The sequence below is a fragment of the Sebastes umbrosus genome, chromosome 9, assembly GCF_015220745.1.
Source record: "Sebastes umbrosus isolate fSebUmb1 chromosome 9, fSebUmb1.pri, whole genome shotgun sequence".
Classification (NCBI taxonomy): domain Eukaryota; kingdom Metazoa; phylum Chordata; class Actinopteri; order Perciformes; family Sebastidae; genus Sebastes; species Sebastes umbrosus.
In genome coordinates, this window is record NC_051277.1 from 25,535,572 (window position 1) to 25,554,677 (window position 19,106).

A 19,106-nucleotide genomic window follows, 5' to 3' on the forward strand; every position below is an offset into this window, starting at 1 on the left:
ATTATGTTTTGTTCAATTCAATTTATTTTTATATAGCGTCAAATCATAACAGAAGTTATATCGAGACGCTTTTCATATAGAGCAGGTCTAGACCGTACTCTATAATACCATTGTACAACATATTAATGGCTGTTTAAGAAATAAAGGACTGTCACACTATGCACCTAATACATTTACACATTTTATATGAGTGTATTAGACAAACTGATCCCTTTCTTACTTTTACATTCCACCAATTTTACATATAAAGGACTGGTCATGAAGATTAGCCTACAAGTCAGCCTGTGAAGAAGTTGTACAACGACTTCTGTGGCTCTGCAGCTTTGTCAAATGTGAAAAAAATAACCCTAGCGATGTCATCAAGGGTAATATCAGCTTGGATTTGGAGACTACAAATTTAAAATAAAACAAACTAAGAATGCAGAGGTTAATTAAAGGTGCATCCAGAATTTGTATTTAAAACATTATTAGTAACAGTTTTGACATTATGCCAAATACGTAAATGTATTGTACTGCAGAGATATCTACTGCCAACCAGAAAGGTCCGGCCCGTACTTTCCTGTCATAACACTTGTTCCTCAAGAGACAATAGTGAGTCTAGCAGTCTAGTAGCATCAGTCTGCCCTCAGTCCAGAGAACCAAGAAGTAGAGCTGCCCAGAGGGCTTGTCAATAATACATCCATGGTCCATGTGCGTTTTGATAGTTAATTTATTGGATTAAATCCAAAGTGGCAGAAACAAAAACACAACTTGCACCCTTGCCTCGTCCTCCCTGCTGTTGCCTTAAATTGAAGCGAGCAGTATCCGCTGATCCAACTCTCTGGAAGATAGTGAATAAGCATATTTCCCAAAATGTCTGACTATTTCTTTAAGAGACTTGGACATTGGCAGGGAGGGAGGGTCTAAAGTAACATTCACACCAAGAGCGAAGCAAATTTTCGCCTCGCTTTACTCGTGCAAGCTGGACTGCCGTATTATCTGTGTTCATTTGCACTAGACGCTTCGGAGAGGAGAAGGGGCTTGTCTCCATAGATACCAACAACTTTTCTGCAGTGGAAGTAATAACTATTGTTGCTGCTTTGTACGTGTTGTGGAAGTCCCAGATATGTCTGAAAACCAAGCGCAGTCGTGTCTGGGTTCACAACATCACCCGGCGGCGAGCTGTATTCACATATAGTGCCATTGCACTGACTGTATCTAGCAAGCCACACGTCGCTACTGCGGTATGAACTCAAAATAAACAGATGATGAGATGAGATTTAATTGATATAAACAGATTAAAAGGATGCCGAAATAACTACATAATAATGCAGATTTGTAAAAAGTCTGAATTCATGCTTTGTCAGGTCCGTCCGCAAGACGACAAGCAAACAACTTTTAAAATGCTTGTTTTCTGAAGGGAGTTTGGTCCGATCAGTGCCAGGCTATGCTGACATTGTAGCTGCTCCATCAACACTCAACATGGTAGTGTGGTTTATATACATACCTGTATATTTAGACACAGAGTTTCATCTGGTCTCTGTACAAATATGATGTACTATTGAAGCGATGGGTTACCACAGACAGGAGGAGAATCTCAATGCTGATAAGTTTCAGTGTCTTGCGAATTTCGCGCTTGAGTTCAACTCCTGCTAATACAATGCCATTCACATCGAATTAGCGTCTATTCGCCTCTTTGCATTGACTTTGTATGTAATCATGCCTTTGCTTGGCGCTTGGTGTGAACGTACCGTTACAGGAAGGTGCTATTGGTTGTATTATGAGATTCTGTGTTCATGTAGTGTAACCCATATAAAGTCAGGATACCTCAGCCTCAGCTTTTAATTTGACCATTCTATGTTTTTTATTTTACAGTATATACATATATATATAATATTATGTAACTGTGATACTAAATTGGACTACCCCCTTTAATACATATGTGTTGACTTGATTTAATATCCCATTTTCTATCTCTCCGTATGAATAGGGAAGTAGAGCTTTGAGTGGTGAGTGGGTGGAGGAAGAGACAGGTTTCTCTCTGCATTACAGTAAATTGCACTATATGCGAAAAGCAATATACATACTGTATGGAATCCTACGGTATTGTAATGCCGTGTGAATATTGATAAAGTGTCTGTACTGTAGGTATCAAACTGTTCAGTTTAGGGCTGATTATGCTGGAGAAAGACTCACTAACAAAGCCTTACGGAGACCACTTACACTCCTCTTATCTTTCCGTCCTCACACCTCTCTGCACAGCTTTTCAGATACCATAATTTTCTACCGCACAATTCAACCATCTCCCTTAATTGGCAGATATACCGAAGGCTCTCATAGCCTTCACGCGCAGCAATCTTTTTGTCTCTGAAGATAGACAGAGATGGAAAGATGCTATCACAAGTAATCAGAGAATAAAGAGAAACTTTGAAGAGCGAGTTTCAATTATTCCGCCTGGATGGAAGAGAGGAGCGCATGTATTGTTCTTCCTCTTGAAAAAACAGCATTTTTCCACACGCTAGGCAGTGAAATCATCCATATTTATGTGTATCACATATGTTCAAAATCTACATTTTTACTGTCCTCCTTTGTGCGCGATGGTAAACAACCATGCCTGCATAATAAGCTACATATCATTGTCCTTTTAATGGCAATGATGTTAGAATTTCAATTATTAGTGTGCTTTCAAGTTGAAGTAGTGAATCTTATGGAAATCAACCATTGTACTATGCTACCTTTTGTAGGAGGAGGTTATAATAGAATATTGTTGGCCTTTCGCTCTCTGCTCTGTGGTCAGATGCATTTAAATGTCAGCACTGCTTCCTGCCTTTTCAGAAACAGGCTTGAAATAGGAAACACAAATGCCAGCCGGGCTCCTATTACCTGCCGTCTTGGTTTGTATCCGTGGCTCATTGTTTACGCCGAGCTTTTATGGATCACAGTCAAATAATGCTGGTGATCCAGGTCTGATTTATAACAATAGAAGCTATAATTGTACACTGATGGCCCCTAATGAATCCCATTTGATTGATACTCGTGATAATGATGATGCAGTTCATTGTTGTAGATTACATTACTCCAGTAGAGTTTCTCACCGGCCAGCAGTGTAAAATTGACTTCTTGGCAGGTTTTATGGTGTCTCTTTCTTCATGTCTCTTTCCACTGCAGATATATACAGCACCTTGGCCTTTGAGCAGAAATGTGTTCTCAGCACCTTTAGTCACTTAAATCTATTAAAGCCTTTATTAACTATGCACAATAAAGATGTTAATGTCTCGCCTATATTAACTGTGTAAATTCAAGTACCCTGCTAAACAACCAACTCCTCACATAACGCTGGTTTTGTGTGTATTTGATTTTTTTTTTACTTTCTCTTAACATTATTTCAGATGGCCTCATGGACTGCGTCGACCCCGACTGTTGCGAGCAGCTGAGCTGCGGCTCCGACCCCTTGTGTCACGGCTCGGCCGACCCCTTGGCCCTGTTGCAGCAGAGCCCGCTGCCCCCCACCGCATCCCCCTCGCCCGCCAGCACACACACCCACAGCTTCTACCGCCGCATACGCTTCCTCCTTGGCAAAGCGGCCACACACACTCTCCCCGGAGACGTGCCCTTTGATACCAGGTATGTGCTCGTATACCCTCGGTTTCCCCGGATCTGCGCGTGCATGCCAAATACCTTTTTGTGTGTTTGTTTTGTGTGTCCGTGTCCTTGAGTCGTCCCCCTATAGAGTACGTAGAAAGAGGTGCAGATAATGAAGTAAATACATCTGTATTAATGCACTGAATCGTCCATTGGCCATTATTTGTTTAATGAGAGCGTGTGCGTTTGCATATAAATGAGGCTTTTCATGTGTTCGCATGTCTGCGCACACATCTAAGTGATCTGTGTTCCCCCTGGAGATCAGCAGTCACGCGGCAGCGCATCGTCCCCGGGTATCAGTGTCAGGCTACAACTGCATTAGAGTATTTGTTTGTTACATATTCATGTGTCATTCAGTTACACCAGTCATGAGGGTGTCCCCATTAATTTTTCAGTGGCCTCTCACTGCCATCTAAGAGAGGATATACATCTCACCGGCAACATGATGACCTAGAAAGTTTGAATTGGAAAACAAGAAGTGATGCCTCTCTGAAAAATGGCAAAGTGCAATTTCTTTTTTTTCCCCCACTGGTTCACTTGTCGAATAAACAAATAAATTAATTATGTGGCAGTTTTTTCAGAGGGGAAAATCGATGGCAGCTTTCAAGACAGGAGTAACAAACGGGGCAATGCAGCCACCCGGAGAAACCTCACCATCCTTCATTTATCCCTCTTCTGGAGTAACAAATAGGCTCCATCAATGAATGTGTTTGTGTGTGTGTGTGTTTGTGTGTGTGTACAGCACACGTCTGTCCTAATCTGTCTTCATTCGACCAGTTCAACGATTATTCCGGATTTAAGCAGTGTATTTCACACTTTACCTGCAAAATCAAGATGAATATTTCAAAATAAGTCCGGATGTGACTGATAGTTTAAGGTCTATTTCAAGAACAACACAAGCGTTTCTGCTGCAGGTACCACTGTCACTGTAATATAAACATGATGTGGAAGTTGTGTTTTTTTTTTTATATGACAGGGTGTTGAAAGGTTTTACTGTGGGTGAAGCTATATTTATGGTCCTTGTATCCTGGCACTCTCTGGCAGATTTCTCCGTGCTAAAGAAGGGAATTGTACTGAGCAGAATAAATGCAGTTGCTTTTTCTTCACGCACGCAAGGTCGTTTGGCACAATATGCCTGTCTCTTGAAACAGTCATTATGTTCTCCATCATTGTAAACCAGTCATCTCTCTCTTTCTTTGTGCATCTTTCTCTCTCCCCGCCTTTGTTTTTTCCAGTCGGGTAGCTGTGATTCGAGGTAGCGTCGCGTTGCAGGATGGCTCTCCTCTTGTTGGAGTCAACATCACCTTCCCACAGCATCCAGAGTATGGTTACACTGTCAGCAGGCAGGATGGAAGGTAGAGATATCCACACACAAAAGACACTAAATATATATAAATATAAAGGGTGATTCACCTATGTATCGTGATTCTTTTATTTTATAATTCTGAAATAGATTTTTTAATGCCAGAGCAGTCTATGTGGAGGTAGAAGGAAGTTACCGCTTTTATTGTTGTAGTTTGAGTAACGTGACATCATATCCATTTTGTATCTGTCAACCAAAACAAAAGCAAGCTGAAACAAGAATGTAGAAAACAGCAGAGGGTCCGCGTGGATAAAACCTGCACCCTTACATTTTAAATCCAACGTGGTAAACACTACATAAAGTAAGGAAACACTTTGGGTTTCACACATTGCCAGGAAAAGCAGAGCTAGATATCATGGCTAAAGCTGCATGCTAATTCATGGACAGGAAACGTTATCGTATTGCGGTAATGTGCGGTCAAGCCAGCCGCCACTCTCATCTCGGTGTTGATCAGCTGACGCTACAACTGTAGAGCACCCGTATACTGACATTTATGTTAAATGCATTCAAATGGCCCCGATGGAGCTGACCATGGATGTATAAAGAGAACAGAGCTGACGGGAGGGCTAGAGACGGACTTGGCAAAGTTAGCAGAAATATACACATGTGACTAGGTCCGGTTTTCAAAATAAGGTGTTAAGAAAGGGAACTGTATATACAAAATACATATATGTATAAAACATGTAACATGTCCCTTATAAATTAAAAAGAATAAAACAATTTTAGGGAAATGTCATTATTCTTTGATTTTTGGATTGCTGGAAAATATTTAATTAATAGTTCCTGACAATGACTGATATATATTTGACTTCAGGACACCTCTGACTTTATACATGCTGAGAATCAAACATTTTTATCGTATGAATTTAGATATTTTCCAAACTAAAAGTCCCTGGAAGTTTATGATTCAACTTTTTCCCATGGTCTAGTGTTAAAAAACGTTAACAAAAATCGCAAGAAATCGTAATATCAAATCGCTATACTTAAAAATCGCAATATCAAATCGCTATACTTAAAAATCGCAATACATATCGCACCCAAGTATCGTGAAAGTATAGAAACGGGAGACAGGTGTTTCGTCCTAGACCTACTAAATATTTTCTTTTTCTTATTTCCCTTGTGCTCCAATCTTATTCTGTATTTATGTCATTTAACTCCAGTTTTGACCTGGTGACCTTGGGCGCCATGGCTATGACCCTGATGTTCCAGCGGCCACCCTTCCTGCCACAGACACGCACCATCTGGACGCCAAACAACAACTTCCTGGTTCTGGATCAGGTGACCATGGCCAGGGAGGAAGCTCAACCTCTTACGTGTGACATCAGGAGTGTTTTGAGTCCCTACCCGCTAGTCCTGCCCTACCCACTCCCCAGATACACAGGAGCATGCGCAGAGAAGGGGCCAGCGGTACCTGAGCTACAGGTACGAAACTACAATCAGAAGATCTACATAAAATGTAACGATGAACTGCTTCTAGGGCTGTCAAAGATAATGCGTTAACACAAATTAGTTTTAATGCTACTAATTTCTTTAACGCAACTTGCAAGTTTGAGGTTGCAGGGGACTCAGTTTTAAAGCTAGAGTGAAGATACTGGTATCATATGAAACTAGAAAAATTAAGGAATCGTCATACTAGCTGTTTTGAAGGAGGGTAAATAACGCTCCAAACTTACGCTAAATTTTGGTGAGGAAAAACTGGCATGGCCATTTTCAAAGGGGTCCCTTGACCTCTGACCTCAAGCTATGTGAATGAAAATGGGTTCTATGGGTACCCATGAGTCTCCCCTTTACAGACATGCCCACTTTATGATAATCACATGCAGTTTGGGGCAAGTCATAGTTAAGTCTGCACACTGACACACTGACAGCTGTTGTTGCCTGTTGGACTTGAGTTTGCCACGTTATGACTTGAGCATATTATTGTACCTGCGAGGGTTTCTGGACAATATTTGTCATTGTTTTGTGTTGTTAATTGATTTCCAATAATAAATATATACATACATTTGCATAAGACATATAAAACATATTTGCCAACTCCCCTGTTGATAAGAGTATTTAATACTTGACAAATCTCCCTTTAAGGTACATTTTGACCAGATAAAGAATGTGCGATTAATTTGCGATTCACTATTTTAATCGATTGACAGCCCCAACTGCTTCATGTCTCCAGATGAAAGGCAGTAGTAATGAAGCTCCATTTGTTACAGCTCAGCAACAAACCAACCTGGTCTTACAGGATGTTGCAAATTTAGCTCGATCCGTTATTTGCATCATGCAAATAAGGAATGAGCAAAATGCAAATTTGTACTCCATCCATATACTTCTCCTCCACAAAAGCAAATGAGGTGGCTGAAAGTCAGGTGTGGAGGTCAGACTGGTGATTATATATTTACCCTCCGACGTGACTCCAAAGCTCTTTTGCTTTTTTTACATTGACCAAAACCTCCCCCTGACCTCATTTCAGTTCCAACTAAAATTCTCAGTACACCGAGAGTTGTTTTCTTGTTACCTGGATACATGATAGACTGCAGAAAATGGCACATCCAAAATGTGCCATGGTCACACGTTCCTTTTGTGGCAGAGGAAGAGGATGTTCTTGCTTCTAAATATTATCATTCACATCCACAACACATCATCTGCACAAGTTCAAACTTATTTAACAAAAATCCGATGAGCTTGGGAATGAACAGATCGTCAATATGAAGGAACATTTTATCCTCGTGACAAATAACACCTCAGGACAAACAGGCATCAAGCAAATACATTGAAATAACAGTACTCAGTGTTCACGGCGAGCTTAGTAACACCCACTGTGTTCACCTGCGTGAGGAAATGGAATCAAAGCCTTTAGACTTTTGATGAAAATGTGTCAGAGATAGCCGTCTTAGCGATAATTTGATTTAAGGTAATCACTGACTCAAACAGGATCTGATTTTAACCAAAACAAATATTATTATAGTTGATGAATTAATGTGTTGTTTGTTGCAGCAGCTAGTTTACTGTTTATCACAGAGTTTGGCTTGACTTTGTATTTGCTATTATGACAGATATAGGATATATATATATTTTTCTTTAAAAGATAATCCTCAGGTACAGACAAATATCATCATAAATTGTGAAAGTGTATAAGGGCTTAGAACATTATGATGGAAGTATATGATGGCCATCCCCATGCTCTATTATGTCTAAGTTGTTGCAGCAATTTTTGGGTTGATACCATTTGTTACACAGATTTTATGCAATTTAACAATTTTTTACCACTCGAGAATTGATCAAAATTATCAATAATCCCTCCAAAATACCACATTAAGAAACCAAGACCTTGAGGAACACCATAGAAAAAGCCATGCTGTGATTTGGTATCAAAAACTTTTGACATTTTGGAGATTTCTGTAAGAATTGCACATTTTGGTGATTGGATGGCGAGCACTTCTGTTCTGGAAACTGCTCAGGAAAAAAAACCTTATTGTCAATCTAGCTAGGAAAGACATCCATCCTCTGAATGCTCTAGGTCTGTAGTTTGTGGTTACAGTTTCATGAGGCTGTGATTATCCTAGAGGTCACCACAGGTCATTTTATAAGGTGAGGTCAAGTTTAAAAAAAAATGGTCTCAATACAATGAAATGTCTACTATGGGGACTAACATCATCACACATGAAAACTATTGGGCTCATTGAATCAACAAGAGTCTCAGCTTTACAGTGATACCCAATTCATGTCATCCCAAGACTGTTTATGGACCCCAGTATGCAGAAATATTCAAATACACCAGTTTAGAATCGGTGAATATAACACTAACAATGACAAAATAACAATAACATTTATATTGCATTCAAAAAGCTGCATGGTTTTTGACCAGAACAGCATGTGATTATCATGTCTGTAAAGGGGAGACTCGTGGGTACCCATAGAACCCATTTTCATTCACATATCTTGAGGTCAGAGGTCAAGGGACCCCTTTGAAAATGGCCATGCCAACATTTAGCCTAATTTTGGAGCGATAGTTAGCCTCCTTCCCAACAAGCTAGTATGACATGGTTGGTAGTACCAAGGTTAACTAGTTTCAGATGATATCTGTACCTTCACTCGAACTCTAAAACTGAACCTGCTACAACCTCTGAAAGACCGTAGTCGGTCGGGATCGCGGGCGGGTCTCAGGGGGTTAAAAGTGATTCTATAAGAAAGATGTTCTTCATGAAAATATTCTTCATTTTCTGATCATCATTGTAACATGGCTAACACATATTTGGTGTACTCACTTCACTGTACTGTGCGAGCTATTTCTTCCTGTACCTGCCAAACGCTGTTGGCTCATTATAAAAAATACAAAGTAATGATATAACACCTTTCTTTCTTCTATTATTTCTCCACTTGTGTTTCTCACTCCACTCCCCCTATCTTGTTCTCCCCAGGCGGTGCAGGAAGAAGTTTCAATCCCAGGAGCCTTTTTGAAGCTGAACTATTTGAGCACCCGTGCCGCAGGCTACCTCTCTCTGCTGAGAATCCTCCTCACACCTCCCTCCCTGCTGTCCCCCATCTCCCCACTGGGCGGTCTGTCCAAGGTGCATGTCCGCGCATCGGTCCAGGGACGGATGTACCAGCGCTGGTATCCCGCTGGGCCTGGCCTGGTCCACCGGCTGGTCTGGAACAAGACAGATGTGTATGGCCAGGAGGTCTGGGGCCTCACTTATGCAACTGGTAGGTAGCATATAAAATACAATTCATTTCATTTTAGTTCTTAAAGGGTAACTTTGGTATTTTTCAACGTGGACCCTATTTTCCCATGTTTTTGTGTCTAACGAATTAATAGAGGCAACACTTTCTGAAAATGGTCCAGTATTGAGGGAGAGCGCTGCAGACGGCAGCCGCTCACGGGCTGCAATATGGTGTCCACTGAAAGTGCTTGTTTTTGGCATGACAGGCTCTGATTGTCATTATAAGTGTTTGACATTATGGAAAAAGTCTCGCTCATCGTGTTGCCAGAAGACAACAGTGGAATAGTGGAATATATCCATGGTGGAAACGCGAGTGCCTGCCGGGAAGAGATTGTTATGTTTGAGTACAGAGAGTGTAGCTTAGTGTTATCTAAAAGGTTTTCAGTGCCATGGCTAAATATGTGAAAGAGGAATTTGAATTGATCGATGGCCGCTCGTATTTATTTGAGCCAGAGTATACGGATATCCAGATTTTCACAACGAGGCTTCTCCTTGAGCGGGATTTGGACACAATAACAAACACTCCGGATCAAACTAAAGGTAAGAAAAAAGTGTTATTTCTCTGTGGGCTCCTTTCCATCATGTTGTCAGACACTTACTGTATGATAACAATCTGAGCCTGTCAGTGGAAAAAACAAGCACTTTTAGTGAACGTAACATTACATTGATGTTGCTCTCTTGCAGCTTGTTCGCGGCTGCCGGTTACCGCGTTCTCCCTCAATACTGGACCAGTTTCAAAAATTGTTGTCCCCATTAGTCACTTAGACACAAAAACATGGGAAAATAGGGTTGAGAAATACCAAAGTTACCCTTTAAATAAGAGAACAATCTGAAAACATCTGGGTGGTCTCAGGGTTTAAGAGACTAATCATGTGCAGTTAACGCAACGGTTTCCATATAATCCATTCACTTGTTCTCTGTCAGCTCTCTTTTTACTTTTCTGTTTGCGTACGGATTAAACAAACAAAGTTTAACATGTTAATTAGTAATTAGTGGGCGTTATAGGTGTTAATGGACGGATTTGGGAACTTTGAAGAGAGACATGCTAGCTGTTTCCATCTGTTTGCAGTCTTTATGCTAAGCTAAGCTAATCTCCTCCTTACTTAAGATACATATTTCATGCACAAACATGAGAGCGGTATCGACCTTCTCATCTAACTATCAACAAGAAAACTGTTAAGCATACTTCCCATAATATCTAATTATTCCTTAAAACAGGGCTCAGGTTTCTATGGTGAAATGGATTTCTACAGCTTAGTCTCATTAGCATAGTATTTCCAGACTTAAAATTGCTGAGCGATCCAGTGAAATGTGTTCCCTTCAGATGGGTCGCAAACCAAATAAATAAATAGAAAGGACCATCACTTTTCAACCCTTTGAAATAAGATGTTTTGATCAATCTCAAACGCTCAGTTGTGTCGTCCTCCTCATTAACTCTGAGGTCTTTGAGCGGTCGTTTCAGTACTGTGGTTTGCACAAAAGCCTGATTGGAAGTCGTCTTGTAAATGATTGACCATTCAATAGGTAATCAACCAGTTGTTAATGTGCAGTGTCCCGCTAGGAAATGAGAGACTGGAGATTGACTGATTGTAAATAATTATTGCAATATCTAGATCTAGTTTCTTTAATAGTGGTTTGACAACTGCAGAGGGTAACATTTTATAATAACCATCATTTATAAAAGGTAAATTTATAGTTAATTAAACTTAGTTAATAGTTATTTCACTGTTAACATCAACAAAATTATAATTAATAATGTTTACTAATTATTAGTATTGCTATAATTTATTTTATTCCGACAGTTTATTGTTGCACACATTATAACATGTTATATACTATATATATATACTATATATATATACTATTTATTTATATATATATATGTATATATATATATATATATATATATAATACTATATATATAAGTATTTGTTAATGATTAAGATATTATTTGTAAACTTTAAAGAAAATGTTTGTAAGACATATTTAAACATTACCTACTGTAGATAGATATTTGTGAGACTTTATTAATGGTTAATAATTGGTTTGTAAACCATCTATAAACATTATTTGGATGGCTGTTGTAAAAATGCAACTGATGATTATAATACCTTGTTAAATGGATAATAAATACTTTGTAAGCTTCTGTAAACTATATTTAGATAGTTAATAGTTTGTAAATGGTTAATAATTAGTTTGTGGCCCATCTATCTATTTTATGTTTATAGATGTTTTACAAACAATTTCTTAAAGGTTTACAAATCCTCTGGTAATCATTAACAAATACATAACATAGTATATAAAATGTTATATTGTGTGCAACAATAAACTGTTAATAAATACTTAACTAATGTAATCAGAATGAAATTGATATTGTCTCTTATCAGCTACGATACAATATATAATTTATAAACTAATTATTTCATATCACACAAACTAATGATAAAATAACATAAATGATAACATTACTAATAATTAATAAACATTGTTAATTATCACCTGTTAATGAAGTTTAATTATCTATCAATTTGCCATTTATGATGGTATTATTATTGCTATTATTATTAGGTGTTACCCTGCAGGGTTACCAGAATGCAAGGAAATGTCCACTATAGTTCAAATATCATTAGTTAGGAAATGACAGAACATATAATAAATCCGTTGGGAAGTGGATAGTGCGAATAGGTGAACAGTCTTTACCACCTTTCCAAGACCTTCAGACTGCAGACGGGACTAGAGCTGTGTTGAGAAGAGTGAATGGAAAGGTGACAAATGTACTGTAGAGTACCTGGGAGTAAAGATATCATCTGCAGTGGCAGGGAGATAGCCCCTCTCGACAGTTTTGACAGAGCTGGCTCTATGGAGAAAAATGTGTGCTTGTGCAAAATACAAATCTGTGCATGGAAATTTTTCAAGAATGTGGCCCATTGTCTCGTTTTCCCCAACGTCCTCTCTCACCTGTGCAAAAAAAGATATAGTGGATGTATAAACGTAAGCGTTATTGCGCTCTCGGTTCATTATGGCTAAAACAGCCATTTTAAAGATGCCATCGAGGCTTAAACTTTTGAACTTTCTATTGGTAATTTGAGAGATAATGTTTCCGCTCGCTGTGTTTCGCCACTTTTTTTTGTGGAAGGCTGTAGACAAACAGTGGAGCTGCGAGAGAGAGAGCTTCCCATAAGCACTGAGATATCGCAGGCACACCAGAAGCTTTGTCCACTCGAGTGTATGGTCTCGTACTCAGATTGCATCTCTCCATCCCCAGGCTTTCTCTCTCCTCCTGATCCGTCCCCTCCTCTCCTTATCTGTTAGAGCTGCATTTCATCTGCTCCAGCTCTCTCCCGATCTTTCACCTTTTTCCGACTCCTATGATCCTATTTTTTTTTATTTGCCCCGCTTTGCTGAACCCCCTTCCCTCGCCTCCTATCCTCCTCTACCCTCACTGTGTTTCCTGTCTTTCTGTCCTCTACTGAACTCTCTTTTCTTCTCTTCTCTGCTTGTTATTTCCTCCGTTCTCTCTGATCTGCACTGTTGCTTCGGTCCTGTCCTCCCTTGCCCTCCCTTGTTCTCTCTTTTCAACCCATGTTTTCCCCTGATCCGTCCTTCTCTGTACTTCCTAGCATGTGCAGAAACATTGGGGGGGAGGGATACATGCACGTTTGGAAATAATATTACGGCATTATAAATATTAGATTTCTTTTTCGATGCTGAGTTTGTTGTGGCTCTGTGTGCGCAAGAGGACACCAAGGGCTTATTTTTCATGAACCCAGCAGTGCCCAGATCACAGTCAAGTGCGCCCTGCCCATCAGGAGATTGCCAATCGCACTTTTGGTAATTTCGCGGCCAATCATGGCCAATCATATTGACTACTTTCACCCCCTTTAAACACAGAGACATGCAGAGTTTCATGTATGAACACAGCAGCTCAAATATACTGCCAGGAGCATTGGATTCACTTTTGTGGACATTTTGATGATCTGCTGGTCGCCATGTTTTCTGTACAGTAATAGACCCCTTTTTTTGTTAGTAAACATGATGACGTATTTTGTGGGCAGAGTGTTAAGTGGAGGCAGAAACATTCTCTGAACACATTAGTTAATGCTGGTTAGCAAGTATTGTTGTTCTTTTAACGATGGCTGGGCTGAAGAAAATACTAGTTTCTCTCTATGTATGTGTGTCACTCACTCTCCAGGATCAAAACCCATTGAGAAAGTTAACATTAACCAATGAGAGGGAGAAGAGTAGACAATGGATGTATTAAGGGAACTGGATACAGCGTTGGAGGAGGGGCCCCGTTCATTCCTATGAGAGTTGCTCATTGGCGCATGAAGCCTAAATGGCTCGACTTCCGTCTGGAAAAGTACCCGTATATTTACGGACCTAAATAAAATTTAAATAAGGCCTATTAGAGTGTTTGTACCGGGAAGTTGATTCAACTCAAAAAAAATTATCTGCTGATTTACAGACGTCTCTTTCTCAATGTAAGTCTATGGGAAAAAGTATTTTTGGGCCCAACGGCATCACGTGACCGACACGGAAGTGGCAGTACCGCTGTTTGGCCACTACAAAAGTCCGGATCGTCGACCGGCGCACTTCCTGGGGGCTTGATATGTACATGTCACTCACTCTCCAGGATCAAAACTCATTGAGAAAGTTAACATTAACCAATGAGAGGGAGCGGAGTAGACGACTGACTAGTTAGCTAGCTAAATTGTCTGGAGTCTGACAAGCTAGCTAGCTATTGCCTGCTCTCCTCCTGGCAAAGTAGTCTCCTTGTGGCGAGGAGTGAGGCAGAGGGACCGTGACCCAGCGCTGTCCACTGTTGGGCTCATTTTCTGTAGCATGGTGGAATTAGCAAGGTAGCTAGCTAAATAGCGAGTCGCTAAATGAGTAAAATTGAACAACGTAATACTTCATCCAACACTTTTGTCACAGCAAAGGAAAGCACATTGCTATCGCCAGATGAGTGACAACTTTGTTCGGCTCATTTTCTGTGTTGCATGACAGCAGGGTGGAATTAGCAAGCTAAGGTAGCTAAGTTGTCAGCCGTCCAACCAGTGGCAGCGCTGTAAAGATAAATTGAGGGCGTATAAATCTTTGGATGCCTGTAGTTAACTATCCTTCAATAAAGTCAATCAAAAAAAGAGTCGTACACTATCTGCAAAGTGTTTCAGAGATGGAGAGAAAAGGTTGCTAATAGTTTACTGCTAACCGTAGCCAATGGCCTAGGGGCTAAATATTAGCAACACTTTCTCTCCATCTCTGAAACGCTTGGCCGATATTGTAGCTCGCTAGAGCCTCGAATCACAGTTTGTCATCTCAAATGTATGTTACATCTGGATTCTGGCAACCAACAACACAGAAAGATGACATTTTCGATGTGAAACTTTAGCCAACTGTTAGTGTTAGCCTCCAGTCTTTCTTTTGCTTTGCCTCCAGCTAACGCCGTGACATAATCATGACGTCGACACAAAAAAGGGTCTATAGTGTGTGATTGTATTTGTCATCTCAAATCAAATCCATACAAAACATCCAAATACGACAGTAGTGCCGTGAACAAAATGGAAGTAGAATTTAATATGTGGTTTAATTTTTGCATGGAATTTTTTTTTTTCCGGAAATTATTCTTAAAGTTTGCCAAAATAGCTGGGAACGAAAAATTGGAACCTCTTTAATCTTCACATCGCCACATAAACGCGATCCTGGTAATGATCCACAAATAAATTGGGGCAGTTTTTTGTTTCTGGGAACACCGCTATAAAACAATCTCTGTCGTATCATGTTGCTCATCACAGCCTCATGTCTGCCTGAATTTTAATTAAAACATGTGTTCAGGCGACACTTTTGCCAAACTCGTTAACGGCAGCCAACCGTTACCACGGTTACACAGTGTTTTGAATGGAGACACCGGGTGAAGACTGGCAGGAACGGACCATCCTGAGGGAGTTGTTAGCGGAGGGACAAGTTTTCAGTGACCCACAGTTTTTCATGGATCTGTATGAATGCCTCCGACTCGAGCACGCCTGTTGATTTGCAGGAGAAACTGTAGAATAATCAATCAAAACGACAAGTGTGTTGGCAGATAATCACGGCGGTTTCTGTGGTTATTTTGCAACAGTCTGATGCTTGTTTAACAAAACCTGCTGATCTGTGTGACATCGCTCCAGTTAGAGACTGCAGATGGAACCAATACCTGCTGCCTTCAGATGACTGTAAAGAGAATTAACAAACTAAAGCAAATGCCTTCAGTACAGGCCACTAAATCTTAGATACAGAGCTGGTAAGAATTAATCGTTATTCTGCCTCGCTGGCATTAATGCCATAACAGGAATAAGCTTTTTTCTTCTCCGTGTGATCACGTGTCAGCTGGTTGGAAAGTGTAGAATAAAAGCAGAAAGGTGAACAAAACATGAATAAAAGGGATTTGTGTGATTTCAGAGCAAAGTATTATGGAACACAAGTATGCTGAGCTGTCGACCTGCTCTGAGAAGGCAGGCGGCAGACCACGTGAGATACACTCATTCTTGGCACTAAGATTGCAGTGCGCCGCTAGATTGGCATCCCATTATGACAAACGGCGAGTCACCAAGATACCAACATAGAGTCCAAAGATTCCGTCTCAACAAAATAAGAAAAACACTGGATTTACAGGATAAAAAATCCAGCAAGCAGCATAAGAAACAGTGTGAATTTTGCATAAATGTGCCTGGGGATGTACAGATAAGATGCAGCCTCGCTCTCACTACTGGATGCTGTGTCCCTGTTTTCCATAAAGCTTATTTAAAGTGAAGAAATGTGCTGTTTTATGTTAGTTTTTGCGAGGGTTATTTTGCTATGGCCAGTTAATGTTGAGCAGCTTCTCTAAACCTTTAGCTAAGGTGAAGGCACACAAGATACTTAAGTAGAAAACCAGTTTATCCTTCAAATTTACCATATTTGTTGCCATATATGAGAGGCTACAGCCCCTCCTCCTTGCCCTAATGGATCCTGGAGTTGTGTTGGTACACAGATGTACACACACTCATCAGCCAACACGTGTGTGTGCGTCCACACACACCCTCCATGTGTTCACACATAGCCAGAGAGAACAAGAGAAAGGGAGATCATGCTCTGTTTGCTGGGGTGAACACACTGCCTGAGGCTCCAGCAGAGGGAAATGAAAGCTTTCACCTGCGAGATATTGAGTGTGCATTCATGTACTATAGCGTGCATGCGTGTTGTTTGTGAGAGAGTGTGTGTACGTGCGTCAACGTGCGTGCCGTTTCCTGTAATATAGCTACAGTGATGTTCGGTCATGAAGCAGTTCTCAAAACACTGACACTTTCCCTTTGAGATTGCTTTGCCCGTTTTGTCCTGGAAAAGCCTTGTTCCTCAAATAAAATCAGTTTTATTGTTTTTTTTCCTTCTTTTTACGGGATGATGTCCCTGCTGACGGCAATGTATTTATGGCAACCTTTGATGCATTTTCATAAGGATGGATTGGTTTCCAGGCCACGGAACAGGTTCTTCAAGGGGGATGCAATGTGACTTTAAGGGTCAGAAATTACGCAACACTAATACAGTATGTTACATTTTAAGACACGTGTATTTTTCACTTCAATATGGATTTAAACTCCATGCCTCGCAGTTCTGTTTCTGCCCTTCAAAAACTCAAGATCACAAGCCTATCAATGCTTAAGGCACACAAAATTGAAACAAATGAACCTTTTGAATGAACTTAAGAGAGAGTTCCTGGACTAAGAACTTTTGTTCAACACTTTGTGGTTTCTATTTCTCTTTCACAATCCCCAGCGTCCTAAATTACCCATTATTCCCTCCCCGCCCATCACTTTATCGATTATACAATTGAGTTGGAGATTTAAGTTGGCCCCGTGTGCCTGCCGAGAGTTTCTCTTAAAGGGAATCTCCTGAGTTTGTACGTAATGTGAGCGCCCCTACTTACTTGCAAATTTCCCCACTGTGGGACTGATAAAGGAATATCTTATCTTATCTTATCTTAATATTCCACCATCTCTTCTGGTTTTATGCTGCTTCGCTCCCCAGTTTCCCTCGAGTGCCCATCGATTCACAGGTATGTTGGTTATCAATGAAGCAAGTTCAGAATGATCAATGCCAACAGTGATTGACAGTGACAGCTGATCTTCTACCACATTTTTGTCCAACGCGTCAAGTTCTCCTTACTGTACACTATATCGTTATCTTCATTTAAGCAATGTTATGTCATATATTATATTATATGTTATATCATATTTTTAGATTGTCACTGTATTGGACTCCTTCTGCTTGTCGGTAAAATGTTTAAGAGAAAGGACAGAATGTATCTCAAGTAAATTGGTATTTATTAACATCTCTCTACATCCCAATGCCTGATGGAGAGCAGAGAACATGCAGAGAGACAGGAAACCCGTTACTTAAAGTTCCAGTAAAACGGAAGGTAGAACATCTTTAGCTTCTGTACTGTGACGTATTACCCAGTGCAAAGGGATATTTGAACAGTGTAGAGTTACAAGAGGGATTTAAATCAAATCCTTAGCATTTGATTGGTCCACTAAAACATGGGCTGGCTTAGAATATACCGCAATACAGAGCCTCCGCACACACCTCCTTTGCCGATAAAAGTTGCGAATTGATTGCTTGCTTGATGGATGTCATGACATCATAGGTTGAAATTAGTTGGTACGAGCTTACGTAAGCACACATCATATTTGGGGTTTACAGAAAGAAAAGATGATTGGATTTTGATATAAAAAATTTAAAACAATTTATATATGCCAAAAAATATTTTTTTGGCATATATATATATGTATATATAATTGGTTTATTTGAAAAAAAAAAAAAAAGTGTGACAAAATAGGGACAACAATGTAAAGAAAAAAAATAATAATAATAACACACAGGTGATTAGACAATAGTAACAATCAACTAAACTAACAGCAGCAAAACTATAACTTAATAAAATACTAGTTTTGATAATAATGAACATATCAGACAAACACAATTAAATAATGCATTGGAAACTTATACTAAAAGAAAATTATAATAAAATTAGTAACATTATTGTAAAATAGGTGCACAATATGACCGGGGAAGTGATCTAAAAGGGTTAAAAAGACATTTTTGTTTTCATGTTGACTTTAAGGAAAGGTGTAATGACTTTTAAGTTAACTGTCCTACAGTATATATAAATGCTTTACTTAAAACAGCACTAACCAATATTTTTATACAAACAAATGATCAAACCACTGAGTGGAATTTCAAATGGGTCACTCGTAGTGATGAGACCACAGAGAATAACATTTTAGTGTCTTTCAGCCCACTGTTTTGGTTTTCCAGTCCACAAACTAAGTTGTTTCCAGACACAGCAGGCAGCTGTTTTCAGTGTAAAAGCTCCGATGAACCCACTACAC

General features: G+C 39.8%; 1 protein-coding gene across 1 annotated transcript in view; it reads left to right on the forward strand.

Annotated features, from left to right (window-relative positions):
* tenm1 (teneurin transmembrane protein 1) overlaps nucleotides 1-19,106 on the forward strand; it is a 215,412-nt gene that overhangs the window by 130,430 nt on the left and 65,876 nt on the right. Inside the window, exons 15-18 of the mRNA XM_037779353.1 lie at nucleotides 3,369-3,603; nucleotides 4,857-4,976; nucleotides 6,145-6,406; nucleotides 9,397-9,682. Of these exons, the coding sequence (XP_037635281.1) occupies nucleotides 3,369-3,603; nucleotides 4,857-4,976; nucleotides 6,145-6,406; nucleotides 9,397-9,682 (903 nt within the window). The remainder of the gene's footprint in view (nucleotides 1-3,368; nucleotides 3,604-4,856; nucleotides 4,977-6,144; nucleotides 6,407-9,396; nucleotides 9,683-19,106) is intronic.